The 27,751-nt window shown below is 56.0% G+C and overlaps 1 protein-coding gene across 5 annotated transcripts in view; it reads right to left on the reverse strand.

Moving 5' to 3' along the window:
• Nucleotides 1-27,499, reverse strand: part of TRIOBP (TRIO and F-actin binding protein) — a 55,934-nt gene extending 28,435 nt beyond the window's left edge. Inside the window, exons 1-10 of one of the 5 annotated variants that reach the window (XM_087448937.1) lie at nucleotides 27,469-27,499; nucleotides 26,842-26,981; nucleotides 25,755-25,914; nucleotides 21,283-21,422; nucleotides 19,746-19,938; nucleotides 18,499-18,667; nucleotides 9,919-12,649; nucleotides 5,448-5,562; nucleotides 3,628-4,746; nucleotides 1,087-1,164 (exon numbers count right to left, since the gene is read on the reverse strand). In XM_087448937.1, the coding sequence (XP_087305063.1) occupies nucleotides 1,087-1,164; nucleotides 3,628-4,746; nucleotides 5,448-5,562; nucleotides 9,919-12,649; nucleotides 18,499-18,667; nucleotides 19,746-19,938; nucleotides 21,283-21,422; nucleotides 25,755-25,868 (4,659 nt within the window). In that variant the 5' untranslated portion in view covers nucleotides 25,869-25,914; nucleotides 26,842-26,981; nucleotides 27,469-27,499. Of the gene's footprint in view, nucleotides 1-1,086; nucleotides 1,165-3,627; nucleotides 4,747-5,447; nucleotides 5,563-9,918; nucleotides 12,650-18,498; nucleotides 18,668-19,745; nucleotides 19,939-21,282; nucleotides 21,423-25,754; nucleotides 25,915-26,841; nucleotides 27,393-27,468 lie in introns of those variants that run through there. The other 4 variants (XM_087448938.1, XM_087448935.1, XM_087448934.1 and 1 more) reach the window with 4 other exon arrangements.
• Between the last annotated feature and the right edge of the window lie 252 nt (nucleotides 27,500-27,751).

Consider the following 27,751-nt stretch of genomic DNA (forward strand, 5'->3'; position numbering starts at 1 on the left):
AGCTGGAAGTGCCTCAAGTGATCAGTCTCCTGTCCCCACCTGTTTCCCGATGGGAAGACCGGCCCCCAAGCAGTTGGAATGCTGGTGCTGCTGCTGTTGCCGCTGTGCGAGGCCGCGCGGGGAATGGTGCAGAGCCAGGAAGCGGCAGGGCGGGGGAACAGAGAGAGTGCTGGGTGGGGGGTCCCGAGCCCTAGGTTCTAGTTTGAGTCCAGCCACCTGGCTGAGTGACCTGATGACTCCCCTGCCCCTTGTTCCTGCATCTGCACAGTGAAGGGCTGGACAGAATCCCCCCAGCTCTGACTAGCAGCAGGGCCAGACTCGAGGGCTCCAGGCTGCCAGACAGATGTCGCCCCCAACCCAATCACACCTGGCTTCTCAGGGTTAGGTTAGGACAGGGAACATCAGGACAACAGCAGGACGAGGAAAACACAGCCCCAATAGCCGGTCTCCTTCTCCCCGCCTCCCGCTGCCCAGGGCCCTCAGCTCTGACCTCACCTCTCTGGAGGCTGAGGGTGATGAGAACAGTCTGTTTGGCAGGTCGTGGGGAGGGGTGGGGCAGAGCAGTGTGCTCCAGCTGCAGCCAGGCCTCAGAGCAGCCTCAGTGAGTCCCACCCCCTGCACACATCTCTCCCACTCCATGACCCTGGAGACCCTCCAGGCCCCGCTGACTGCAGCACCTCCTCATCCATCTTCAACCAGCTCCTGGAAGCCCTACCCTTTCTCCAGGCCTGGCCAGTCCTCCAGACCCAGAAAGACCTTGCTTTTAAAGACCATTGGGGCCAAACTGCCATTTGCCCAGGGAAGGGCAGTGACCTTTTCAGGGAGTCCTAGCAAGTCAGAAGCAGAGCCTTGGGCTTTAGACCCCGGGATCGTCCACCCACCCTGGTCCCCAAGCCAGAAGGTGGTTCTGCTGCCCAGCTCCTCCAGAGCCCCTCTTCTCAAGGCCCCACCACACACACAGATGACCCCATGGCAGAGCCAACTTTGGTCTGGATGACCCCAAAGCTCATCTGGACCTCAGCCCACCTCCAACCTGATTTCCCTCTCCTTCCCCTCCCTAAATCCCCAAACCCATGACCCAGCTACCGAGTCTGCCTGCTTCTTGTCAATCAGTGAGTCTTGCCCTCTGCTTGGTTCTGACTCTTCAGGCGTCTCTGATTGGAACTAGAGATAAGAAAGAACACAGCTTAGCCCAGGCTATTCCCCAGGGTTCATCCACCTATCCACCTTCTTATCCATCCATTCATCACCTATCCATCCAACATCCATCTAGCGTCCAACATCAATAGATCCATGTATCCATCTAACCATCCAACATCCATCTTACATTATCCACTCACTCATATATCCAACATCCATTATCCCATTTATATATCCATCCTCTTTTATTCGTCATCTATCCATCCATCCTACATTCATGTATCCTTCCTCAATCCGTCCAACATCTATTCATCTATCCTCCATCTATCCATCCTTCCAACATTCATTATCTATCCATATTCCACAACATTTACCCATCCATGCAACATCCATCCATCCATCCATGTTCCACCCAACATTCATCCATCTATCCATCATCCCACCCATCATCTAAGCAATATCCATCTATCTAACACCCATCATCTGTCTGTCATCCATTCATCACCCATGTATCCATCCATCTGCCCATCTGTCATCCACCCACCATCTATTTTTCATTTGTCCAACATATATCATCTGTCCACCACTCATTCACACATCCGTCATCCATCATTCATCCATCATCTACCCATTGACCCACCCATCCTCCACCTGTTGCTTGCATGCACTTGAGCATCCATGTATTCACTGATCAATGAACAGGCATTTGGTGAGTGAATAGGGAAAGGAAGAGTATCCTAGGCAGTGGGAACAGCATGCACAGAGGTAGGGAGATGTGTGCATGGACCTCTCCAGGCAGCTCAGCACAACTAGAGGGCAAATCTGGGATGCAAGGAAGGCCAGGAGACCCTGAATGCCATGCCGAGGATTTTCATAGAGGGTGAGCAGCTGGAGCACCAGCAGGACCTGTGACTGCCTCTGTTGTGTCATCTTTGAAATGTCCCTAACCACCTGACGCCCCAGCCCCTCCCCAGTCACCATCTCCTAACCTCCCGGGGACCCCTGAGCCTCACCATGGACTAACTCTGGCTGCAGAATCCCTCTGCCCTTCCTCCTCCCATTTGACCAGGCCAGCCTACAGCACCCCAGTGTCCACTGGGGCACAGCCTCTGGCCCTCCCTGAGCAGCCTGTGGTCCACCTGCCTCCCCAACAAGCCTCACAGCAACTTGAGGGCAGGACCAAGCTGGCTCATCCCCGCATGTCTGGTGTCTATGCACTGAGTTGACTAGAGGAAATTAGTAAAAGACACAGGGAAATAGAGGGGAGGTGCCTCCTCAGTCCTGCTGTGGGCTCAGAGGCATCACAACATGGTGGTTAAAGCTCAGGTTTTGGACTTGACACTTGGATCTCATTTCTCATGACCTATACATGTGTGACTCACGGGAAGTTCCTAACAAGCCTGAGCCTCAGTTTCCTCATCTATAAAATGGAGACAGTGGCAGCTGCCTCATGTCCAGCCGAAGCACGTATGGCAAAGCGTGTGCAGCACTAAGCCCGGGCCCCGCAGGCTGTGAGTCCTCCCCCGCCATCCACACGGGAGGCAGCGTTGGACTGCACACACGGCGATGAGGAGGGTTTGGATGAATGAGCGGGAGCCTGTCAGGGTGCCTGTCAGGGAAGTCGGTCCCATTTTACAAGGAAGACCAGGGCCGAGAGAGGCTAGGTGTCCGAAACCACGTGCTGTGTTCCCGGGGAGCAGAGGCTGGGTTGCAGGTCTGTGGCCTCCAGGCAGCCCCAGAGTACCACTGACTGTGACCCTGCCGCTGGACCAGTGAGGCAGGGAAGGGACCTGGGGAGCACCTACTGGGTAGGCACTGGGCCCACTTTGCACACAGGCTCTCACATAAGCAGCCTGTCCTGGCAGCCGACTGAACCCAATGAGCATTGAGGCAGCCTCTTCTCTGTCCTGAGAGGAGCTGGAGCAGCCAGAGAGGGGTAAGTGGGGATGTCTTGGGCTTTGAGGAATACCGCAACGGGAGGGGACGTGACCACATGGGCTGCAGTCCCAGGCAGGGTCAGGTAGGAGCCACCAGAGGCAACACGGGCCAGGGGTGTGGTAGGGGTGGAGATGGCCCTGGGCAGAGTGTCTTGCTGGGGGACCTCAGGGTGATCTGCACTGAGCCGACTGGGGTTCCACCCCCGCCCCAGCCCTTACTAGCTGTGTGATCTTGGGCAAGTGGCTGTCTATCTCAGTTTCCTTATCTGTAGATAAACAGTGCCTTTCCCATCCGGTTGCTATAGAGATTAAATGACAAAAATAGCCATGCAACATTCACACCAGGGCTTAGCACATAGTAAATGCTCAAAAAAGTGTTGGTCATGGTCACTGCTGTCCGGTTTGGTGGTTGGAAAAGGTTTTGGTCAGGAGAGAGGATTAGGGCTGAGCCTTGGAGGGTGTGCAGGAGCTGAAGGGAGACCTCTCTAAGGACACTTGTCTGGGGAGGGGCTGACTTTCAGGCTGCCCGTCACAGGGGAGACTGACTTACCTCCCACGGCGGCAAGCTGGGGCCCTCTGCAGGGCTCCTGCTCCCCGGCTGGCCCATCTCCTCCAGACCAGCTGTAGTCGAGGTCTCTGGTCCACTCGTCACTTTGGTCTTTGGCCACTGGGTGGAGGTGCAGGCAGGGCCAGGCGGTTGGGGCAGACTCTGAGGCCACCGCCCAGGGCTGTGTCCATTGACTAGGGTGGCCTCGGCCCAGCCTTCAGGTTGGCTGTGTTGCTCTCGCTCCAGGGCACCCTTTGTGCCCGGGGAACCCAGCTCTGGCCCCAAAGCTGTGACCAGGCCACCCCAGTGTCCAGCTGGGTCCTTTCGGGACAGCTGGGCCTGCAGGAGCTCCAGGAGGCCTTCCCAATCCAGACTTGGAAGATGGGAAGTGAGCGTGGGCTCCTCCGTATGGGCCCAGGCCTCCTCTCTGGGCGCCCTGAGAAGGCCCGCCAGGTCCCTCCAGTCAAGCGCAGGTGGCCTCTCAGGGCCGTGCAGGTGTGGGCATGCTCCCTCGGCCCCCCAGCCCGCGGCGGTGGGTGTCTCAGGCCGCTGGGATTTTGAGAACTCTGCTTGGCCCACCCTGGAGTTCTCTGGGGGGCTCAGAGGCTGGTGGGCACTGGACAGCTCCTGCAGAATGCCCCAGCCCCTCTGAGCTGGCTTGTCGGGGGGCTCCTCCCAGGCCTCTAATTGCCGCCTGTGGCAGGTGGGGCCACCCAGCTGCCCCCAGCTCTCCTCAGACTCCCTGGGAGGGCCCCTCCTTGTTCCCTCAGGGGCTCTGGCAGCTCCCCAGCTGGGATCCCCAGGTCCTTGCCAGCCCCCCAGGCCTAGGTCCTCCTGGCTGCTCCAGCCTGTCTCCAGGTGTCTGTGAGGGCCCCGGGGTCCTGGCAGCCCCTCCTGACTCTGCCACCCCACCAGAGGCTGTCTTTGGCCTGCCCGGCCACTCTCCAGAGGTCTCTCTGTGCGCCGCTCCCTCTCAGGGGTCCTGGCTGATGTCCTTGGGGGCAGCGAGGACCCCTGGAGCCGCCGGTCCCCCTCAGGCCGCCTCTCGGGGCTCCTGGGATGAGGGAGCTCTGCTCGGCTCCGCCGGGCTGGTTCTGCCTGGTTCGCAAGGGGCTTGGTTACCTGAGGATGAGGTGAGGGGATGGATGAGGCTCCAGGACCCCAACTGGGTGGCCTCTGTCTGGGAAGATGGGAAACTGGGGTCTTAGCCAGGCCCCAGGGAGAGGCAAGCTGTGTCCTCCCAGCAGCCTGGATTAAAGCAGGTCAGAAAGTACCTGGGGTCTCTGGAGTCCCCCCCGGGGGAGTCAGCTCTTCCCTCTCACCCACTTTCCTCAGTTCCAGAAAGAGATCTGCAAAGAGCTGCTCACTTTCTGGCTTCCCCTCCCCCCAAGATATTGATTCCAACCTAGGCTATCAGGTGCCGGAATTTCCACACCAACACTCCATTCCACTGGGTCGGCCTTGCCCTCTAAAACTTGCTTTAAAAATACAAATCCCCACCCTGGAAGAGATCGCCCTTAGAGCTGGATTGAGACACCCGAGGCTTTCCCTGGAAACCTCTCAAGATAGCAGGAACCTAATGACAGAAGGGGCCAGCACGGAAAGGGCGTCTTCAAGGGACTAATTGGGGTCCTTCTCAATTTGCCAAGAGCTGCTGGCTTTTTGGGAGAGGGGGACACTGGACACCCATGATGGGGACTCTGACCCCTTCATAAAGGACCTCCCTTCCCAGGACCCCTGCCTGGCACCTGGGGGAGGAGAGAAGCAGTGGCCCACCCCTGCTGGGTGTGTGCAGGGGCCCAGGGCAGGCTGGCAGTGCTCACCTCCCTGCTGAGGGCAGGGCTGGACTGTCTTCGGAGAAGTTGGCTCTGACCTTGGTCGGGCCGCTGCGACCGCCCCTCGTGCCGGGCCTGGAAGGCCCCTGGTGCCTCGGACTTCCTATGAGCAAATGCAGCCGCCCCTCTGAGGGCCCTTGAGACTGCCCCATTCCCGGCACCCCAGTCCTCTACTCACACCCCCAAAGGAAGGAGATGTGGGAGATCCAGGGACCCACCACAAGCTCACTGAAGGGCCCTACGTGAAGGATAATCCTCTCAGGGCCTCAGTTTCCCCTTCTGAAAAACAGGGATGGTGGACACTGCTCTACCCTCCCTGCCTCATGGGGCTGTAGCAAAGATGAAATGAGAAAAGGGGGTGAGCAAAGGCGGGGGCTCCACCCTGGCCTTGACCGCCTCCTGTCTCCCTCAGTACTTCCTGTCTGACCACCACCCACCAGCAGCCCATCACTCACCCCCAGACAGAGGTTAGACTGGTCCTTGTGGGAATTAAGATTTATTGAGCACCTACTGTGTACCAGGCACTGTGCACATAGGATCATAAAGGCAGACATTCATTGAGCACTTCCTGTGTTCCAGGGGCCAAGATCTCATTTCATCTCATGCAACCCAGGAGGTGGGGATGGGAGACATAGAATGTTACGTGCCCCCGTATTCTGTTCTTTCTGCCCTCTTCCTGTCCATATGGCACGTTTTGGATTTCCCAAGCCCACCTTTTTCCCCACCACACTGACTAACGGGATTCCAGCATTTAGCCTTGAAAACTCCGGGCCGTCCTAGCTGTTGGTAAAAGAGCTCTCAGCAAGATCAGAAGGAAGAAACGTCCCCTCTTCCCCCACAGCTCCAGAAAGGCCAACATCAACTGTCTCTGCAAATGCCATTCTAAGACACCTGGACTTCAGGCGCTGTTGCCACATGCACCAAAGATAGGTCATCTTTGGACCTCTGAGCTGTAAAAAGTCCCCCGTTCCAGTTAGCTGTCCTGCCCGATAATTGGTAGCCACGGTTATTAATATTCAACGTGACATCTTGGTGGAAAGGTACGCATGCCAAACAGAATCTGGGCACACATCTCTCCGCTCCCGTATGTAAGAGGTCAAAACAAAAGATCCAACCACCCCACTGGATATCTGTTTCAACAAGGTTTGAGAGTCTGACTTCATCTGCATTGACAAATGGAGCTGAGCCTCTCATGGCTGAACCGAGCCAGAAGCCTGAAAAAGACAACCAGGTGCCGAGCCCTGACTGGGCCACGAGAAGGGAAGTGAGACGCATCTCTGCTCGGGTCTCAGCGGGAACCCGTGCTCCGCGGTCTGCCTCCAGCGTGGGAGCCGTGCTGGAGCTCTGCAGGGGCTTTGGAGAGGAAAACAATTACGGGCTTGGGGTTTGTTGTTGCTGTCTCACGGCTTTTGCCAGGGTCATTAGAATCAGATCCATAAATCAGATCAGTTTTCAGCAGTTCTTAGCAGCTGACTCACAGGGAACCAAAGTTAGGGCTGCCTGATCAGGTTCAAGTTTTAATCTAATTTGCAGTGAGGGCGGTTCCTTGCTCTGTGAGATCTGAGGGCTTAGCGTGAGTTTGCCCCAGAACCGGGTGTGGGAACATCCATGAAGCAAAAGCCCCAAACATGACCAGGTGGGGAGGATAACGGAGGAAAATACTCATGCAGGGAGGCGAGGCAAATGTGTACTCTCTTTCGAGGGGAATGCATCTTCCATAGAAACTCTAGTTTGCTCAGTGATCGTTCCTTCTGAGAAGTGTCCTCCCATGTGGAATTGAGAGATAGGAGCGAAGGGCTCAAGAAGATTCTGAGACTCCAACAGAGACCCAGCCTTTCTGATGCTGAAGCAGCAGCGTCCCCTGGGCCGCCTGTTCCTGAGGGTTGGTGTGGCTGCACCGAGGGTGACAAAGGAAACGGGTTTCCTTTGGAAGTTTGGAAGGGCTCTTCTACCTCCAGAGAGTATTAAAGGACAAGAGCCATCAAGTCTAGCACATTCCATGAAGGCTCTGTTGTGAATTCAAGAGACTACGAAATGCTTCTATGATTCTAAGATAAGAGATTCCAAAGGCATCTAGGGGGGAAAATGAAGATATTAAGCCAAAATTCCTAATGCTTTAATGTGATAGCCCTTTAAGAAAAAATTTCCAGGCTCAGTTAGCACAATGCTTGGACAGAATAGATGCTCAATAGATACATGTTGAATGAGTAAGTGGGAGAAAATAAAAGTGCAGCTCTCCAGCCACCCACTCATAAATTTCCGTCTGCCCCTTACAAATACTTAAATAGGTTTTAAAATTTCATCTTCAGAGGACAAATGGTTTTCTACTTGGAAAATGTGCCATACAAGAGGAAAGATTTTACTCAGTAGAGTTATAAAACCTTGTTAAAAGGTAAATAATTGGGGCTGTCCCGGTGGTATAGCAGTTAAGTTCACGTATTCTGTTTCGGCAGCCGGGGGTTCGCCGGTTCGGATCCTGGGCACGGATCTACACACCGCTCATCAAGCCATGCTGAGGCGGCATCCCACATAGAAGAACTAGAGGGACCTACAACTAGGATATACGACTATGTACTGGGGCTTTGGGGAGAAAAAAAGGAAAAAAAAAAAGAGGAAGATTGGCAACAGATGTTAGCTCAGGGCCAAGCTTCCAAAAAAAAAAAGGTAAAAAATCTCCTTCGCTCAAATGTAAACATTAAATATATGCAATTATTTGTATATCAATTATACCTCAAAAAAGCTTTAAAAAAGTAATCTACTTCAAAGAGAATAAAATAAAATGAATAGAAGTAACTGTGTAAAAACAATTAAATGATTAATGAAAGTATAAACATATTCTGGACTTCTATTATAAACTCTTTATCTCTCTAAGTTATCCCCATAAGAAAAAAAAGAAAGAAAAAAAATTTAACTTTGTTTTAAAGACCTTAGTGTCCCTGCTGAGTTAACAGATAAAGTCAAAGATATGCAAATTGACATCAGACCAAAAATAGTAATCATAAAAAGACCAGAGACAAAGGGGGTTTTTAGGGCAGTGAAACTATTCTGTATGTTACTATAATGGTGGACACACATCATTATACATTTGTGCAAACCCACAGAATGTACAACACCAAGAGTGAGCCCCAGTGTGAACTGTGGACTCTGGCTGATAATGATGTGTCAGTGTAGGTTCTCGGATTCTAACAAATGTACCCCTCTGGTCTGGGATGTCGATAGTGGGGGCGTCCAGGCATGTGGGGGAATGGGGGTGTCTGGGAAATCTCTGTACTTTCCGCTTAATTTTGCTGTAAAACTGCTCTAAAAAATTAAAGTGTTTTTTTTTTTTTAAAAAAAGGCCAAAGAAAGAATTTCACTAACACTGGAGACCACAAAAGTTGTCACCTGGATGGTAAATAGGTCAAACTTACTAGAAAAGGAAATTTGAAGAATAAGAGATAAAGTTTCTCATGCAGATTCAAATCTAAGAGAAAATGTTGCCCAAGAGACAACAAAGAGAGGAATTCTAGATGCAAAATATTATGTGCTCCTTCAGGGTGATGGAAACGTTCTAAAATCAAGTTGCAGTGACAGTTGTACAACTTGGTCCCGGTAAATATACTATAATCCACTGAATTGTGTGCTGAAAGTTTTGAGTCTTCCAGACCTACTTTTTTTACTGTTTTCTTGACTCTAATGGAATTCCAGCCCTGATATTGAAAACTCCAAGGCTGGAACTGCTGGAGAAAGAAATCTCAGCCAGATGGGGAGGAAGTGTTTCCCCTCCCAGCGGCTGTGGAAAGGCAGATGCTCTGCTGGGTCCTAAACCGCCTGTGTGGACGGTGCTGCTGACCCAGGAGACTCGCAAGACATTGTCACCACGTCCCAGGAAAGTCACATTTATCCCCTAAAAAGTCTACAATTCTGTGAGTTCTCTTATTTAAAATATGTGGCTCTGGCCATATGTTTTAAATTGACATCTCTGTTTTCTGAAATGCATGGGGACCTGTGGGTTTTCTTTGTTAAGGCAGAAAAGAATCATGGGCACTCTAGTCTTGTATCTCATGGAAGGAGGAAAAAACAAAATAAACCTGTGACTCTACATCAAAGAAAATTAATGTGCTAACGCTCTCCCCATTTTACAGATGAGGAAACTGAGGCTCAGATAGGTTAAATCACTTAACCAGGTCACGTAGGTTGCAGAGTGGCTTTGACCCAGGATTTGAACCCAGCGTGCCTGACCCTAGTCTTTGCTCTTAATCACTAGGCTACGCACAAGCATCACTTAATTGTCAAAAAAACCCCTCCTAAGATGCGGAAACAGAGAGATGAAGTAATTTGCCCAAGCTCACACAGCCAGTTAGTGGCAGGGCAGGAGTCTAAACCCTTTCTGTCTGGCAACCTAAGCCTGTGAACCATCCACCCGTCCTGCTGTAGATCCTCCTCCCAGCCCACCTGGATGACCCTGCCCTGGGCTCACCTGTGCTCTTGCCCGAAGAGGCGCTCCACCTCTGCGCGGCCAGGGCTGCGGGTGCGGCCCCCGTTGCTGCATTGGGGCCCTGGATCCCTCTGGGCCAGCCTCCTGGGCGGGGGCAGGTCGGCCAGCACGGTGTACTCCTCCCTCTCCAAGTTGTGCCTGGTCTCCCCAGGGGGCGCTGAGCCCCGGGAGCCCCCAGAGCTGCCTGGCCGAGGTGAGGGTGTCAGGAGTGCCAGGTCGCTGGGTGGGTGGCGGGGTGGGGAGGATGCTCGAGGTGCATCTCGGTGCCCGATGCACACTTGTGGGGGCAGCACTGGGGAGCCATGCAGAGAGTCAGTGGAAGGGGCCAGGCTCTCCATACTAGTCCCAGGGGGGTCCTGGAAGAAGAGGGAAGGCTCGGGGGCCTGGCGTGGTGGGGACGAGAAGGAGGGGGCATCCCGGTGCCCTATGCACACAGGGGTGGGGATGTTGGGGGCTTCATGCAGAGAGTCAGTGGAGGGGACAAGGCTCTCGGTGCTGGCCCTGGGCAGATCCTGGAACAAGAGGGAGGGCTCTGGGGCCTGGCGTGGTGGGGACGAGGCCCGGGGTGCATCGCGGTACCCGATACACACAGGTGGGGGGAACTGAGGAGGGTCATGCTGGGGGGACTGGATCTCAGCATCTGAAGTGTCTGGGAGGAAGGGGAAGGGGTTGATCTGGGTGTGGCGGGGGGGTGAGGAAGCCCAGGGGGCATCCCGGTGTCCAATGCACACGGCTGGGGGCACACAGGGTGGGTCGTAGTGGGGCGACTCACTCTCAGATGCATGGGGTTCTGGGAAGAAGGGGAACGGGTCATGTTGCAAATAGCGAGGAGGTGAAGAGGCCCGAGGGGCATCCCGGTGCCCGATGCACACAGCACATGGAGGCTGGGAGGGCTCAGAAGAGGTCTGGGGTACCCCACAGGTAGTGGGGTGCAGAGGCGAGGAAGTCCGGGAGGCACCGCGGTGGCCCGGGCCATGGGAGGGAGCAGTGGCCCGGGATGGGAAGTTGTGCTGGGTAGGACCAGAGGAGGACTGGGGTGGGTCCCGCTGGGCTGGTCTGGGGGGAGATGAGGTCTGAGGCCTGTCACCTTGGGTTGGCCGGAGGGCAATGGATGCCCAGGGAGCCTCACTTCGCTTGGAGCGAGATGGGGAAGAGGTTCGGGGGCCATCACTCGGGGTCGGCCGGAGGGGAAAGGAGGCCCAGGGGATGTCCTTGTTAGTCCGGTGGGGTGAAGAATTCCTGGAGTTGTGCCGTTGAGCAGGGCGATGGGGAGGGGACAGTCCAGGATTGTCCTTTGGGGTGCAGCACCGAGGGAAGGAGCTTCCAGGGTCGTCCCGCCGAAAGGAAGAGGATTGCAGGTTGTCCCGCTGGGTAAAAGAGGTTCTGAGGTTATCCCATTGGGTACGAGAGGTTTTAGGGTTAGCCCGTTGGGTAGAAGAGGTTCTAGAGGTGTTCTGCTGAATACAAGAAGTTCTGGGCTTGTCCTGCTGGGTGGCTCGGTTGGGAGAGGAGGCTCTGGGGTTGTCCTGTTGGGCACAAGATGTTCTGGATTTTTCTTGTTGGGTGGCTTGGTTGGGAGAGGAGGCTCTGGGGCTGTCCCGCCGGGTGGCTCGGTTGGGAGAGGAGGCTCTGGGATTGTCCCGTTGGGCACAGGATGTTCTGGAGTTTTCCCATTGGGTGGCTCGGTTGGGAGAGGAGGCTCTGGGGTTGTCCCGTTGGGCACAGGATGTTCTGGACTTTTCCCATTGGGTGGCTCGGTTGGGAGAGGAGGCTCTGGGGTTGTCCCGTTGGGCACAGGATGTTCTGGAGTTTTCCCGTTGGGTGGCTCGGTTGGGAGAGGAGGCTCTGGGGTTGTCCCGTTGGGCACAGGATGTTCTGGAGTTTTCCCGTTGGGTGGCTCGGTTGGGAGAGGAGGCTCTGGGGTTGTCCCGTTGGGCACAGGATGTTCTGGAGTTTTCCCATTGGGTGGCTCGGTTGGGAGAGAAGGCTCTGGGGTTGTCCCGTTGGGCACAGGATGTTCTGGAATTTTCCCGTTGGGTGGCTCGGTTGGGAGAGGAGGCTCTGGGGTTGTCCCGTTGGGCACAGGATGTTCTGGAGTTTTCCCGTTGGGTGGCTCGGTTGGGAGAGGAAGCTCTGGGGTTGTCCCGCTGGGCACAGGGTGTTCTGGAGTTTTCCCACTGGGTGGCTCGGTTGGGAGAGGAGGCTCTGGGGTTGTCCTGTTGGGGAGTACACGTAGGAAAAGAAGTTTGAGGTTTGTCTTGTTGGGTAGAAGAGATTCTGGAGTTGTCTTGTTCGGTTGCTCTGGGGGGAGAGGAAACTCGAGGATCGTTTCGTTGGGTGGACGAGGTTCTAGGGTTGTCCCGCTGGGTGACTCTTGAGGGAGAGGACGCTCTGGGGGTGTTCCGCTGTGTAGAAGAGCTCCTGGGGGTGTCCCGTTGGGTGGACGAGGTTCTGGGGTTGTCCCGTTGGGTGATTCTTGGGGGAGAGGAGGCTCGGGGGGTATCGGGTGGTGTGGAAGCAGCCTGGGCAACATCCTTTTGGGCAGAGCAATGGAGAGAGGAAGCCTGGGAGGTGGCACTTCGAGGTCCGCTCTGCGGTGTCGCGGAGGTGGCCTGGTTTAGCGCTGACTGGTGCCGCTCCACGGAGAAGTACCTGCTTTCTCCCCGGAGCTTCGCCCAGTGCTGTCCGGCGCTTCGGCTCCCACCGCCGGTGTCTGGAGAGAGAAGACAGAGGTTCAAGGTAAAGGGAGAGGTCCAGGCAGCTCTCACACCCTACCTTTCTCGTCCCCTGGGACAGATGATTAGGGAAGACCCCAACCCTCTTCTTAGAGGACACACCGTCCATACCAAGTGACTCCACCCCCCCACCCCCACCCCCCGATCACGGCTGATTGGAGGAGGATCCAGGCGCCTCTCTCAAACTGAGGTTGGGAATTTGAAATGAAACCCAGGCTGACTCAGTCAATGGGGGTGCGCTCCACAGCCGGAAGGTCACGTAGTCTGGGGGTTCACAGATAAGTGAGAGAACAAGCAAACTCGTAGAGAGCAGTTTTGACAACAGCCCGTGCGACCCCAGAGAGGGAGAGGTGGATCTGGCAGCAGCCGCCTCACAACTTTCCATTCCCAGTTCTCCCCGCAATTGGATTCCGAGAAATTCCCCCATGTCTTCTCATGAGCCTCTTCCGTGTGTGATAGCTCTGGAAATCTCCCGGTCCTCATACCCACAGGCTCCTCTCAGGGCTGCCACGAGGAAGAGATGGGTGCAGAGATGGGATAGCCTTTTGTGAACGGGCAGCATCCACCTCACCTGGGAGTTTGCTAGAAACACAGAATCTCAGGTCCCACCCTGGCATACTGCATCAAAATCCACATTTTAATAAGCTTCCATGCACATACAGTTTAAGAAGCCCTGGTCTAAGGGATTAAACAGTGACCCCTTCATAACTCCCATCCCCATGAAGGGGCCACCATGATCTTGGTGTCACCCTCCAACCCCCTCAGTCGCTTGGTCACCGAGCATGTGGTGGCTACCAGCTGTTTGCATGTCCCTGGGCAGGCGCTTCAGGAGAGAAGTAAAGGGTATTGTGGCTGGTCTTGAAGGAGCTTCGACTGCCTTTATTAAAAGCCATGCTTAAGATTCCCTCTCCTCTGCCCTCGAAACCTCTGTCTCCTCCCACCTCTCTGAGCTGGCGTCGCTCAAGTCTGCATTTCCAACACCTAACAAAGAACCAGAACTAATCACACAACAGCACTTAAAATTCGCGTTGTTGTTGCCTGATGGACCGATGCCCCATGTTCCAAGTCCGCCTGCTTCTCTCATCCGCCTCTTCCCACCTCTCCGCCCTCATTTCTCACCTGGATAGTTGCCATAGCCCCCAACACACGTGCTCTGGGCCCAAGGTCATTGTTCCATCCAGGGAGATCCTTTCCAAAGGCAAACCTGGTTAGACGGCCCTGCTTACAAGGAGGGACTGAAACCTACCACAGATTGGAGGAGACACGGGACCAAATGCAACCTGGGATCGTGGACCAGAAAAGGGACATTAGTGGAAAAACTAGTGAATCCCAACAGTGTCTGTAGTTTAGTTAATAGCATTGTACTAACGTTAAGGTCTTCATTTGGTAATTGTACTATGGTTATGTAAGACGTTAGCATAGGGGAACCCAGGTGAGGAGTGTAATGGAAATGCTCTGTACTATCTTGGGAACTCTTTCATAAATCTAAAATTATTTCATAAAAGAAGGTTAAAAAAACTTCAGGGGCTCCCAACCATGCTTGGAATAAAATCCAGGGATCTCCTAAGACTGGCAGGCTCTGCCCGCTCCCACGGGCCTCCTAGCTCCATGTGGGTAAGGGCCTCCCCTTCTCGTTTTCCATCGCATCTCCTGGGCTCAGGAAAGTGCTTAACACAGTGTGGGTGCTCGATGATACCGTGCTGCCACCATCCAGCTCCGAGTTCTGCCTCGTCCTGGAGTCTTCCCCGCCCTGTGAGCATGGTGCTGACTGAGATGCTGTTTTCCATCGCTCCCCGTGGCTCGCAGCTGGGTCAGCACCCCCAGCCCTGGTTTCTTCCCTTTCCTGCCCATCTCAAGCCTCCCTTTGAGCCTGGCCCACCCAAGATCCGACCCGACTCCTGCAGCCCCCTCAGTGGGCACACGGTGCAGGCTCTACAGATGTCCCAGGGCACTCGGTGTCCCGTCCCCCAGCCAGCCCGGCTCTGCACAGCCTGCCTCACGGAGTGTGCTTTGCAAGCCGGGAGGTGCCCCGAGAGGGATGTCCAGGAGTTCCTAGCCTCTTGGAGTTAAGGAATCCCTCCCCAGCTGCAGTTTGGTAACCTGCCACCAGGTGGACAGTGGTGACTGCCTTTGATCAAGCGGGTCACATAGTGAGGCTCCCCATCCCACTGCCCCTGTGTTTAAGAGCAAGAAAGCAGGTGTTTAGTACAAAATCCCACCTGCCTATCAGTCCATTCACAACCGGGGAGGCACTGGCTCCCCTCGTGTTATTACTTCCTCCCACACTCATCCCAGAGCCTGATAGGGCAGGCGGTGGGGGCGGGGTGGTGACAAGATCTGATTAATAGTTTTAAAAGATGGCTCCAGCTGCTGGGGATGGCGGTGGACTGAAGGGGGCTGGGCAGAAAAGGGAGATCTTGAGGGGGCGCTGGCAATAATCCCAACAAGGGGCAGCGGTGGCTTGGCAAAGGGGGTAGTGGTACAGATGGGAGGAAGGGGACAGATTTGGGGTGCGTTTTGGAGGCACTGCTGACCAGAACTGCCGATGGTTGGATATAAAGGGTGAGGAAAGAGGAATCACAATAACACGAGATTTGGGGCCTGAGCTGCGGGACAGGTGGTGACAGAACAGACTGCCGGAGATACAGGTTGGGAGGCGGGTCAGGTTACTGATGGTCCCCTACACACACCAGCCTCCTCCCCACCCTCTCCCACGCTCTACATGCTCCCGTCTCCCCGCCTTCCCTCTGCTCCTCGAACCTGCCACCTCTGTCCGCTTCTTAGGGCTTCTGCACTGGCTGTTCCTTCTGCTTCTGAATCAGATCTCAGCTGCAGTGTCGCCTCCCCAGAGAGGCCCGGCCACTCGCCCTCACAGCCTCCTGTCCTAATTTTCCAAAAATCAGTTACCACCCTCCGATCTAGCTTTCATCTGTGTTGTCTGCCTTCCCTCCACTGGATTGCCAGCTCCATTATCTGTCTTGTTCGCTGCGGTTTCTCCAGCATTAGGACAGAGCCGGGCACACAGTAGGTGCTCAAGAAATACTTATCCAATGGGTGAAATAAATAGTGCTGGGTTGAATTTGAGGTGCTATCATACATTCCAGGGGACAGGTCAGCTGTACAGATGGACTAGAGTTCAGGGGAGAAATCAAGGCCAGAGGTGTAGACTCAGGAGTCATCGATTTTTCCAGATAGTACTGAAAGCCGAGCAGCGAGTGTGCAGGGAGAGAACAGAAGGGGGCCCAGGGCTGGGCTCGGGGGCATCTGATATTTGAAGGGTGAGCAAAGGCGAGGGAGAAGGAGTGGCCAGTGAGGACGGCCCTGACCCTTGATGGAGCACTCCCAGTCTCTAACCCTCTTCCTCAGGGCTCTCAGATCCAGCGCGGGCGGCCAGCGCTGCCACATCCCCTCCCCACTCCTCCGCTGCCAGCGAAAGGCACTGCCGTCCACGCAGACACCGAGGCCAGAAGCTGGGACTGCGTATCCCCCTGTCCCTAGTCCCATCAAGTCCACCTCCTAAATCTCTCCTTCTCTGTCCCCTCCTCATCCCATAACCATGGCCCGAATTCAGGTTTCTCCATCTCTCACCTGGACAATTGCAACGGGCCACAGAAGGTCGCAAGAATGGTGCATCGATCCCCGTGTAGTTATCCTTCACCCAGAGGCACCGGCTGTTAACAGTTTGCCTCACTGCTTTATCCACCTACCTACCTACCTACCTACCTGTCTATCATCTCTCTGTCTCTCTACAGCTGCCTATCATCTCTGGATCTTGTTGAGCCATGCGAGAGTTAAAGACATCAGGACCCTCCACCCCATCCCTCTCCTGGCGCATCTCCTAAGAGCAAGGACAGTGTTCCTCCGTTATCACACTCAGGAACCAGCATGGATACAGTGCTGCTCTCTACACGGTCCGTATTCAGACTGCCCGGCTGTCCCAGTAACATCTCTTATGGCTATGTCTTTTCCTATCCTGGATCCAACCAGGATCACACATGGCATTTCACTTCCCTGTCTCTGTAGCCTCTTTTACTCGAGAACAGCTCCCCAGCGCTTTTTTGTCTTTCATGTCAGTTACCCTGCAGAATGTCCCTCAATGTAGGTTTGTCGGATGTTCTGTGGGGATTAGACGCCGGCGATGCATTTTGAGCAGGAAGCGCATGACTGGGGGCACCTGAGGCTGGTCTGCCCCACGCTGGGATGCTGAGCGGCCACTAGGTTGAGGTGGTGTCTGCCAGATCTTCCCACCCTCAGGGTGCCTTTTCCCTCTGTAATCCATGTGTAATTTGACAGGTGACACTTTGAGACTGTGTGACTATCCTGTTCCCCGACAACCTTTCACCCAAGAATTTAGCATCAGCTGGTGATTCGCGCCCAAACTGTGATCACTACAGTGGCTACAACAATCTGTCTACTGGTTTCTCACCCCTCAGCCTCGCCCTGCTCCAATTCTTCCTTCCCACCTTTGCCCTGGTGAACTTGCTAAGGCACAGGTCCAATTACATCACTCTCCTCCTCAAAAACCTTCTGTGGCTCCCTACTACTTAGAGAAGAAAGTCCAAACTCCTTGGCTAGACTGTTGAGGCCCAGCATGGTCTGGCCCAACCGTCCACTCCCATCTTTGCTCAAGCTGTACATATCAGGATACCCCCAGCTCACACCTCCAAACGTCTGCCTGGCTGTTTCCTCCGCCAGAGCGCCATGTCCAGAAGGCACTCCTCTGTGAGTCCTTCCCAGGCCGGAACGAAGCTCTTTCTCCTCTGCCCCTGTCCCCCACCCAGCCCTGCGCTCACAGCACAGCACATCGTCTCTGTCCTGGGCTGTTGCTCGTCATCTCCCATCTGGCTGCTGTACTAGATGATGTGCTTTCTGGGCAGGGACCAGGTCTACCTGCTCCTGAACACCCAAGTGTCTAGCACCAGGTTTTACACACAGTTAGTACTCCCATGTTTGATGACTGAATGCTACAGGAGCCATGGGAAGCCAGGACTGCCCGCCGGGGTTAGGACATGGACGGCCTAGCTCCACATCTCCAAATCCTGACGATGCTGAAGACACAGACCAGGAGGCAACACAGTTCAGCAGGGATGGAGGGCCCACACTTTGGCCTAGGCCACTCGGCTCACACACCAGCAAGATGCTGACCAGTGTCATGGGCGTCTGTGGGCTTGGCCCCATCAGCAGCCTTTTCCATTTCTCTGGGAACAACATCACTCCGATTTCCTTTGGGCAATCTCCTCTCCCCCACCCTCAGGCCATGAGGTTTGCACAGGGGGCTGATCCCAGCCCTGATCACCAGGTTGGACACATGATTCACGCTGGGTCCTAGAGAGAACCCTTTCTGGGACTTTAGCTACATCTATTGGGAAGATTGAGCCCTCTTGCTTGGGAGTTGATAAGCAGGTAGGACACAGCCTGGCACTGCTGCTGCTCAACATGCCACTATTGGGGGAGGGTTTGCCTGAGAAGGAAGCCAACACAGAGGAAGGCAGAGCAGAAACCAGATGTCTGATGCTGCTTGAACACCTGGATCCAGCCATACCTAAAATCACATCTCCCTAGACTTTTTACTAAGCTAATTTCTGTCACTTGTAACCTGAAGACCCTAACCCACTAATGGTGAGATGATGTATTTAAAGCAGGTGGCATGGCACATCATGGCTGCTCCATAATTATATAGGAACTGTTACTATTACTCAGACTTGACCCACCAAAGATGTGCCTAGGGGCCCAGATGGCCAGTGAGATGGCTATCTGGGCTCCAGGCCCCTGGCCATCACCACACCCGTGGTCACAGAGACCAACCTGGCCTGGCAGAAGGACTCACCCTCCTTTCTCTGGCCTGCAGCGTCTCCTCCCACAGGGGACCGGGTGAGGACCGAGGGAACCCGTCGGGCACTGTCAGCTCTTGGCCCCTCCTGCGGCTTCCGCGGGATCATCACGGTGAGCTCGTCCCTGCTGGGGGCCTCCTCCCGCCTCTTGACAGGGTCCCAGTCCTGCCAGGGAAGGGGAGAAAGCGTGCTTGGAGGGTAAGAAGTGAGACCCCAGGGCCTGCGCTCCCAGCAGGAGATGGGCAGAAGGCAGGGAGAGGAACCCACGTTGAAAGAGCGCCTGCCGTGTGCCCGGCACTGGGCTCCGCAGGTGTTAATGCAGCTGATCTCCAATCGACCCCGTGAGGCGGGCGTGTCGCTGGAGCTGAGGACGTGCCCGAAGTCACACGGCTGGAACTGGTTTACATGGGAGGGGACCTGAACCCAGGGTAGTCGGACTTCATGTGGCAGGAGGGCCCTGGCATGGCAGCCCCCACCCCAGAGACACCCCCAGGCTCCAGGAAGTGGGTTCAAAGCCTCGCCCCACCACTGCCCAGATGTGTGGCCTCAAATAAGATTCTTTCCTTCTCTGAGCCTCAAATGAGATCCATTGCCCCAAAATGGGATCATAGAAGTCTCTACCTCAGAGGGGGGTGGTGAGCCTTCCTGAGCCCCTACCGACCATCCCATCACTTCCCCCTGGGGGTCCCAGGGATGGCCTGCCTCTTCTTTAGGGGTGACGGCCCTTTAGGGGTGAATGCTCCTGGAAGTTCCCCTAAGTATCCTCTTGTCCTGGCTAAACGGCCCTCAGCCCCTGCCAGGTGCCCCAGCCTGCTCCCTCTCCCCTGTCCCTTGGAGATCTCTGCCGGGGCTGGTCATGGGGCTCAGCAGTGTGTGACCAGGGCCAGTCCCCCTTCTTGCCCTGGACACCACCCCACATCCCAGCCGTCTGTGACCTGAGAGTTTGGGGCAGCCTAAGCCCACCGGTGATTCCCCCGGAGCTCCCTGTCAGCTGAAACTCCTTCCTCCATCTTTTTACAGCCAGACCGCCCCCCCACCCCCGCCCTCCTGGGCCCGCCCTGCAGAGACCCCGCCCCTTCCAGGGGGGATTGGTCCAGTCGGCCTGAGGTGCTGGGTAAGTCTCCAGAGGACCTTGACCCCGTTCTGGTGTGAGAGGCTCAGACTTGTCTGCAATTTGGCCAGCACCCCAGGGCTGGCACGGAGAGGGGATCTGCTCTTGCCCCCGGCCTCCTCCTCAGCTCACCGTGGAGGACGGGTTGCTGGTCTCATCAGGGGCGCCGCAGTCAGCGCTGGAGCTGGTGCCAGAGTCAGGGCCCTCGTCGAAGCTGCCACACAGGGAGGAGGCCAGGCCCTCCAGATAGGGCACTGCCTCTGGTTCCCGGCTCCCGTTCTGGGGGGCGGCGGTGGGGCCCTCTGCAGGGAGACCTGCAGGGCACCTGGGAGAGGAAACAGACCCATGACTTTTTCCCCCAGAATAATGGGAATTAAGGAGTAACACCCGCACCTCCCCCCAGGCACACACACCTCACACAGGGGCCAGGAATCTGCACCTTAGAGTAGAAGGGGGCTCTTTACATGGGCTGCCTCATTTACCCACAAAAGCCTCCCTTTGAGTGTAAAGATTCTCACTTTACAGATAAAGAAACTGAGGCTCAGAGAGGTCAGGGGACTGGCCAAAGTTGCAGAGCTAAGAAAGGACAGAGCTGTGTTGTGAACTAGGGCTGTGGCCCCAGCCCCAACGCTCTGTCATGGAGCCGGAGTGGGGACCCCAAGCTTAATACAACTAAGAATACAGAATCATGCTGGTCTAATGGGGGGCTTTGAGAGGTAGCAGGGCTCCGGGGCAGTGACAGGCCACCAGCCTGGATCCCAAGGGAGGGAGCTGCAGAGAAATCCCTGCTTAAGAGAAGCCATTCAGGTCAAGTAGACTTAGGCTCAAGTAGACTTAGAGGTGGCAATATCCCCAGAGAGTGACCTATAAGATGGAAATGGGTGATGACCCTGAAAAAGAGGTCTGTGGTCAGATAAGTTTGGGACACACTACACATCTCTCCTACCTCCCCCACCCAGAAGCATAATGCATGCTAGCAACCTAAAGGCTCTGACAAGTCCTGCAAGAAAGATACGGTGTTCAACTTTGTTTATTCCAGACTTTCTGAAACATATTTGATGGCACAGCTGTTGTTGTTGTTTTTTAATAACGCCTACCTGTGAGGAACACATGTTTCCAAAGCAATGCTGATTTGATTCAATCCCTCTTATTTTTTAAACAGGGAAACTGAGGTACAAAAAGAGGGAATATCCCATAGCATCAGGGATGGAGCTGAAGCTAGAACTCAGGTTTCTAGACCCTTAGTCATTCCCTCCCAAGGCACCAGGGCCCAAAGGTGGACTTCAGTTCAGCTCGGGCCTGGGGGTGGAGGGAATCCCAGAACCCAGAGCAGTGCACGGTCAGGTGGGTGGGTGACACCAAGTGCCCCTGGGAGCCGAGACTGTGGAATCTTTTCAAGCACTGCGAAAGGAACCAGGAAAGGTGGGCGGGCTGTGGGCCATGCCCACTGCAGGGCGGGTGCATGCCTCTCCACACCCTGGAGCGAAGCTGAGCGAAGACCCGAGGAAGATGCCCACCGCCTGCCCGTGCCCAGGCCGTGTGGACTGACCACATGACCCAGGATAGCAGCCATCGGACAGATGCTGCCATCGTGAAGGGGTGTGGGGTGGGCTGGGTCAGGGCATCCTCCCCCCGGAAGCCCCTCCCCAGGCCCCGGGGCTCTACCCACCTCTCCGGCCCCGGCCCAAGGCCCGGGCCCACCACGGACTGGCAGCCGACGGTCGAGGCACCGAGCAGGTCCTCAGAGGCAGGTGGGCGGCGGGGCAGGTCGCAGTAGGGCACCTCAGCACTTACAGGGCTCCCGGGCTCCTGGGACAGAGTGCAGAGAGGAGGCAGCTGATCGCCCACGTGGGGGCTCCCCTCCCCCTTCACAGCCCCTCCCCACACCAGGGGTGTGAGTGAGACTCCAGGCTCTCCTCCTGGGATCCCACACTGCTCAAGGAGAGCTGTCCATCACACTGGAAGCGCCCCTTGGGACCCAAGCTGGGGGCTGGCAGAGGTACAGAGTGTACCTGCACACACATGTGTACAGGTATGTGCATAAAGGCCTGTGTGTGCGCATGTGTGCACAGCATGTATGTGTGTGCAAGCCCAATGGGTGCACTGATGCATATGCTCACATAAGTCCCTGTCAGTTTATTTACATGTGTGTGCTGGCACATATGTATGTGTGTGTGCCTGAGGCTGGGAAGTGCACAAAAGCACCAGAAGGGTCTTCAGCAGCCTGAAGACCAGGATGAGGGGGGTGGGGAGGTGGGAGGATTAAGGCGCCTAGAGAGTGAAGGAGAAGGTCTGAGGGAGAAAGAGGTAGTCTGAGGGAGGAGGAGATGGGAAAATAAGACTGTGGAGGAAAGGAGAGATGTGCCCTACTATAGGAGGGCCGGGGGGCTCCAGGGCCGGAGGGTCAAGGCCCTAGGGGTGGGGGCGGGGGCCCTGAGCCGGCTGTGGCTTCTCAGTCCCTCCTGCCCTGAGCAAGGCCACACCTGTGCAGGCTGGCGCCGGGCTCACCCAGGGGGAACAGCTGCTGGCCTCCGGGAAGGCCCCCCCAGGCCCCCCTCCCGGGCAGCAGGGCCCTCCCCCGGCGGTGGGAGGCAGCGGCCGCGCACCCCGCACCCGCCTCCTCTCGGGTTACCTGCGCGGCGGCTCCGGCGGTGGCGGGCGGCCGGCGGCTGTCAGCACCCTCGGGCCCGGGGGGCTCCGGCTCAGGCCCCCACGCTGCCGCCCTCCCAGGCCCGACTCCGGGCGGTGGCGGCGGCGGCCGAGGAGCGGAAACCTTAGAGGGCTGGCGCGGGAGCAGGGGCCCCTCATTACTGTTTCATGAGCGGGGCCCAGCCAAGAACAATGCAGGACACCAAGCCGCAGGAACCTGATCCCCGCCGCTCACCTGAGAGCCACCGGCCGGGGCCTGGGCATGCTCCCTGGGGACCCTGGAGCCCAGAGCCCAGGGCTGAGGCCACGCCCCGGGGGGGCACAGACTTTCCGGGTTCCAAGAAGTCCGCCACTAGCAGGACCCGAGCAGGGCCGAGGAGTGGGGCCGCGGTGTCTGCTGCGCCATCCAAGCCGGAGGAGGCCCGCCTGGGTTCGGTTTCGCCCCCGGCCCCGGAGCCAGATTCTGATCAGAGCTCGGCAGCGGGAGGTGTCAGATCCGCAGCCAGGCCTGGCGCCTTGGCCGCCCTGGGGACCTCGCCGCATGACTGAGGAGCGAGCCGCTCACCGGGCATCACCAAGGGGTCCCTGCCGGGCTGGGCCCAGCAGGACCCCCACTGTGTCATGGGACCTCCCCGCTGCTTCACCCCCAGCCCCCGTCACTACCCACCAGCGCATGAGCAGGCCCAGCAGCCAGTCACCGGCTCTGATTTCCTGTCTGGCGGGTCAGCACCGGCCCTGGCCCTAGACAGACATCAGGCCCAATCCTGGCACCTCCACTTCCCAGCTGAGTGACCTCAGCCCGGTGGCTTCCCTCTCTGAGCCTAGTTTTCTCATCTACAAAACTGGGAAGATAAAAGAGGACCCATCTCCGAGGGGTGTTAGGAGAATTAAATGAGTTAATATTTGTAAAGGGCTTAGAACAGTGCCTGGTCCGTACATCTTAAATTTAATAAATAACATAAAAGCATTAAATAGAATTTTATTAGTGTTAAATCAATAGAATGTTAAATACACTTAAGAATAAATACATTGAAAAGGGATGTGGGTGCCTGGCATACAGCAGGACCCTCCCACCCAGCCTTCCTCCCTCCCTCCAGAATTTGACCATGACCTGGTCAAGGCTGTGTGATTTCCAGGGATACCACCCCCCACCCCCACCCCCACCTGCCAGCCTGTGGGAGACTCAGCTGAGAGCAGAGCAGAGAAGCATCCAGAAACTAGGATCCTAGGGGAGCTAGAGCCAGCTTCCTGGAAAGGATTGCCCTGGGACCTGGGGCCTGGGGCCATTTCTGCATATTCTAGGTAGCTGAAGATGTCAGAACTGGCTCCAGCCCCAGAAGACACTTTTATCAGGCCCGCACGGATGAGTTTGCACCCAGGTGTCATTAGGGATCCAGCTGGTAGCTGCACAGCTCCATCAAGGCTGGGGATGCTTTTTTAACACACAAATTTTGTGACTGCACATGTTTGAAACTGCTCATCCGTGAGCAAGACTTTCATCAGCACCAGATCCTCATGACCGGAGAGCCTCTATCCCCTGCTGAGGTCTGCAGTCAGTAAACTCCTCTGGTCACCCAGATTCGCTCTCCCTCCCTGCACTCCATTCTCTGCCCGCAGTCAAAGTGACTTTGGAAAATGCAAATCTGGTCACATCACTCCCCTGTTTAAAATCTTCAGTGGGACCCATGCCTCTCAGGAAAAAGTCCAAAGTCCTCAGCATGGCCGCAAGGCCCAGCGAGACCCAGCCCCCACCCCATTCTCCATCCTTGTCCCCGAGTTCCTCTGCCCCTCCCTCTCACTGGCCTCTCTCCATCCTCCTTTCTGCCTCAGGACCTTTGCACATACTGTTCTCTTCCCCTCTTCTTGCCCCAACTTCCCTGGCCAATGCTCCCACAGCCTTTACCAAGCAGCTGAAATGTCATTTCCTTGGAGAAACGTCCCCTGATGCCCTATCATTTACCCTCATGCTGCTTGCTGTTCCATTACAACATTTATCACAACCATGATTCAATATTTCTTTGCCTGATCACTTTCTTAGTCTCCATTTCTCTTGCCAGACCACAAGCCCCATGAACCAGGGACTGTGTCTGTTTTATTTATCACTATTTCCCCGACATCTAGCATAATGCCTGGCACATTTTAAGCACCTATTCAATATTTGTGAACACAGCGGGTAAGTAGTGGGACGGCGACAGGAACTCAGACTGTCTGCACCCAAGTTTCTCCCGCTGTTCCACGCTTGCCATCTCCCCACCCACTGGGAGGAGGCCATTTGCACGGGAGATGGCCTCTCCAGGCTTTCAGCCAGCTGTGCCCTGAACTTGGCATGAGGGTAAGTGAGCTGTTATTGGAGGCATCAGGACAGGTAGGAAAGCATCTCCAGCGTTTACTTTTCTGGTTGGGAAGGAGGGAGAGGAAGCTAACGTGTATTGAATCAGCCACACGTGACTTGGGCTGAGCAGTGCCAGATGCCCTGAGTGAGAAGAAGCCTTGTTGCCCCACTTTACCCATTAGGAGAATGAAGCCAGCGAGGTCTAATGACCCTAGGTCACACAGCATGTCAGTGCCAAACCCGGGACTGGAACTCCCGCCTGCCTGGCTCCAAAGCTGAACAGCGACTCCCTTACGATGGCCACCTGTCTGAGCCTAGTGCCCTGCGTGCAGCTGGCTGCTGGGCTCAAGAGGAGCCTCAGGACCCTCTGGGAATTATGGAGCCATAGGGGTCGAGGCTGGAAGGGCCCGTGGAGATTCACGGTCCCGTGCTTCTCACAGCATGTGTACCAGGCGCTCTGGGTTTACGTGTACTGGCGCTTGGCCTAAGACCACCTCGATCACAAAATGAGGATCTCCTCCCCTTCCATACCCTCCAGGAGAAAGTCTCCAGTTGGTACTGGGGGATTTTTTTTTTTTTTAAGCTTAGCCCTGAGCTAACATCCATTGCCAATCCTCCTCTTTTTGCTGAGGAAGACTGGCCCTGGGCTAACATCCGTGCCCATCTTCCTCTACTTTATATGTGGGACACTGCCACAGCATAGCCTGATATGTGGTGCATAGGTCCGCCCCCAGAATCCGAACCTGTGAACCCCGGGCGACTGAAGCGGAGCACGTGAACTTAACCACTAAGCCACCAGGCCGGCCCCCTGTTGTTGTTTCTTTTTAACCTTCTATCTAAAGGATATGATCCTAGTCTTCTATTTGTGGCGGTAAAGTTTTGGTTCAGTATAAGTAAGAAAAGGGTACTGATTTAAAGAGCAAAAAGGTAAGAGATCACATGAGGTTACAACAACAAAATCATAAAAGCAGGAGAATGACTGGCACTTGGAAACGTTAACATGGTCCCACCACCTCATTGTACAGATGGAAAACTGCGGCTCTGCCCAGGAGGAAGGCCAGTGTCTGCGTTCAAGTGCAAGATAGTGGCCCAGCCAGGCCCCAGTCCGCATGGACTCCCCCATCCCTAACCACGCTGACCATGCAGGAAAGCCGGCCCACCTGGTGCCTTGCTCTGTGGGCCTCCTCAGGGTGGAAGCAGTTTTGACAGCAGCTCTGGGCAAGCACATTGGCCTCAAAGTGTTCACAGGGGGCTTTCCCAGCCACCTCCTCCATATTGGCTGAGTGAGGCCAGGGCAGCTCCTGCGATCCGTGGCAGGGCCTGGGAAGAACGGGGGAGGCAAGGACCAGGTGACTGGCTGGAAGCCAACCTGGACCCCAGCCCCAGCTTGCCCCTAGACAAAGACCAAGGAAACAAGGTTATCCATCCATTCATTCATCTGTTCATTTACTCACTCAACAAACACTCATTAAGCACCTACTTAGCACTAGGCCCTCTGCCAAGTATTTGACAAGTGATTTCTAGTCATTGTAGTGTTTCTCACAGTGTGTTCCGAGGACCCTGCATGAGACTCAGCTGAGCTGTTCATAAAATGCATATTCCCAGTTCCCTCTCTAGATCCACCCAATTAGAATCTCTAGAGGTGAGGCCTGGGGGTGTGCATTTTAAAGTCCCCCTAGGTGATTCAATGCACCCCAAAGTCTGAGTCCCCTTGCCTTACAGTTTTCCTGCATTGGAGATAAAATTAATGCCAATTTCAGATGAGGCACCTAAGGCTCACAGAAGTTCCAGAACTTGCTCCAGGTCCCAATGGCTGAACTGGATTCACACCCAGATCTGTGTGCCTCCCAACCCTCTCAGAGGTGAAGGTGAGGGGCACTGGGTCACTCTGCCAACTCACACAGGTCCCTCAGGAAACACTGGGAGTGAGGCAAAAGGCTGGCTAGGTATTTTCAGAGCCCAGGACACAGTCATGGAGGAAAGTGAACAACCTAAGGTCACACAGCAAGTTTGCAGCACAGCTGAGCCCAAGAGAAACCCTGGTGTCTGACTTGAGCACAGAGCTCTCCATTCTGGGCACCACTGAGGGCTCCCACACCATGCCCTGGGGGAAAGCCCGGACAGAGGAGTGACATGAGGATGCCCTCTTCACCTACATAGAGCCCCAGGAGGTGGGTGGGGGTGGGAGGAATCCACATCCCAAAACTCACATTCATTTTACGGTGTACCCAGCTCACCTGCGCATACCTGTCCTCACCTGATGAGTTTCTTCCAAAGAGTCCCGGGGGGATCAGGCCTTTGCTGCCAGTCTGGGCTGAGGGCTAGGGAATCTCAAGTCCTCCCCTGGGGCAGCAGGGCGAGGGTTCCCGGCTCCTCCACCATCAGACCTGGGGAGGCGGCAGGGCACGGTGTGTGTTGGGGAGGGGGCGGGGGCGCACCTACTGGACCCTCAGCGGCCCCGGGGTCTCCGAGCTCCCCTGGGCCGTCGTCTCCTCGCGTCGTTCCCTGCTTCCCGGGGAGGGGCGCGCATCCCTTCCGCCCAGCCCGGGCGGTTCTTTCCAGGTCTGGCCACATAAAGGAGCCTCGCCTCGGAGGGAGAACGCTGCTTGTTTCCCCGGGGGCGGGTTTGGGGGGCTCTGTTCCACGTGCCCCTTACTGCTCCCACTTCCTCCTCCCCAACGGGCAAATCCTTCTCTCACATGCACTTCAGGTGTGGACATGGCGGTGACAAACCAGCGGACACGCATGCCCCGCCCGGAGAAAGGACCTCTGGACCTCTCTCCACCGAGCGCGTCAGCCAGTCCCTGCCCGTATCCTTCGCCCCTCCACCAGTCCTCCCTAACGTCCCCCCGCTTTCCGGTACCCGGTACTAACCTCGGCTCGGGTTTCCACGCACAGCGGGGCTGGGTTGCGGTGCCGGGGTCACAGCCTTTTTATTTTAACAATGAATCAGAACCTCGCCCGGGAGGAGGACGAAGACCACGCCCCTGCCGCTCCCGCATAGGCTCGCTCCAGTGCTTCATTTACATGAAGACTGTGTGATTGGACAACACGAGGCCAGGGGGCGGGGCGGAGGCGGGCGGCGCCCAGATGCCTCCGAGCGCGGGACCTGCCGCACGTTTAGCCTGAGCGGCTGGGTCAGGGTCCCCAGGGGCTG

Source organism: Ceratotherium simum, chromosome 25, assembly GCF_057802395.1.
Source record: "Ceratotherium simum simum isolate JZ-2026a chromosome 25, ASM5780239v1, whole genome shotgun sequence".
Lineage (NCBI taxonomy): Eukaryota > Metazoa > Chordata > Mammalia > Perissodactyla > Rhinocerotidae > Ceratotherium > Ceratotherium simum.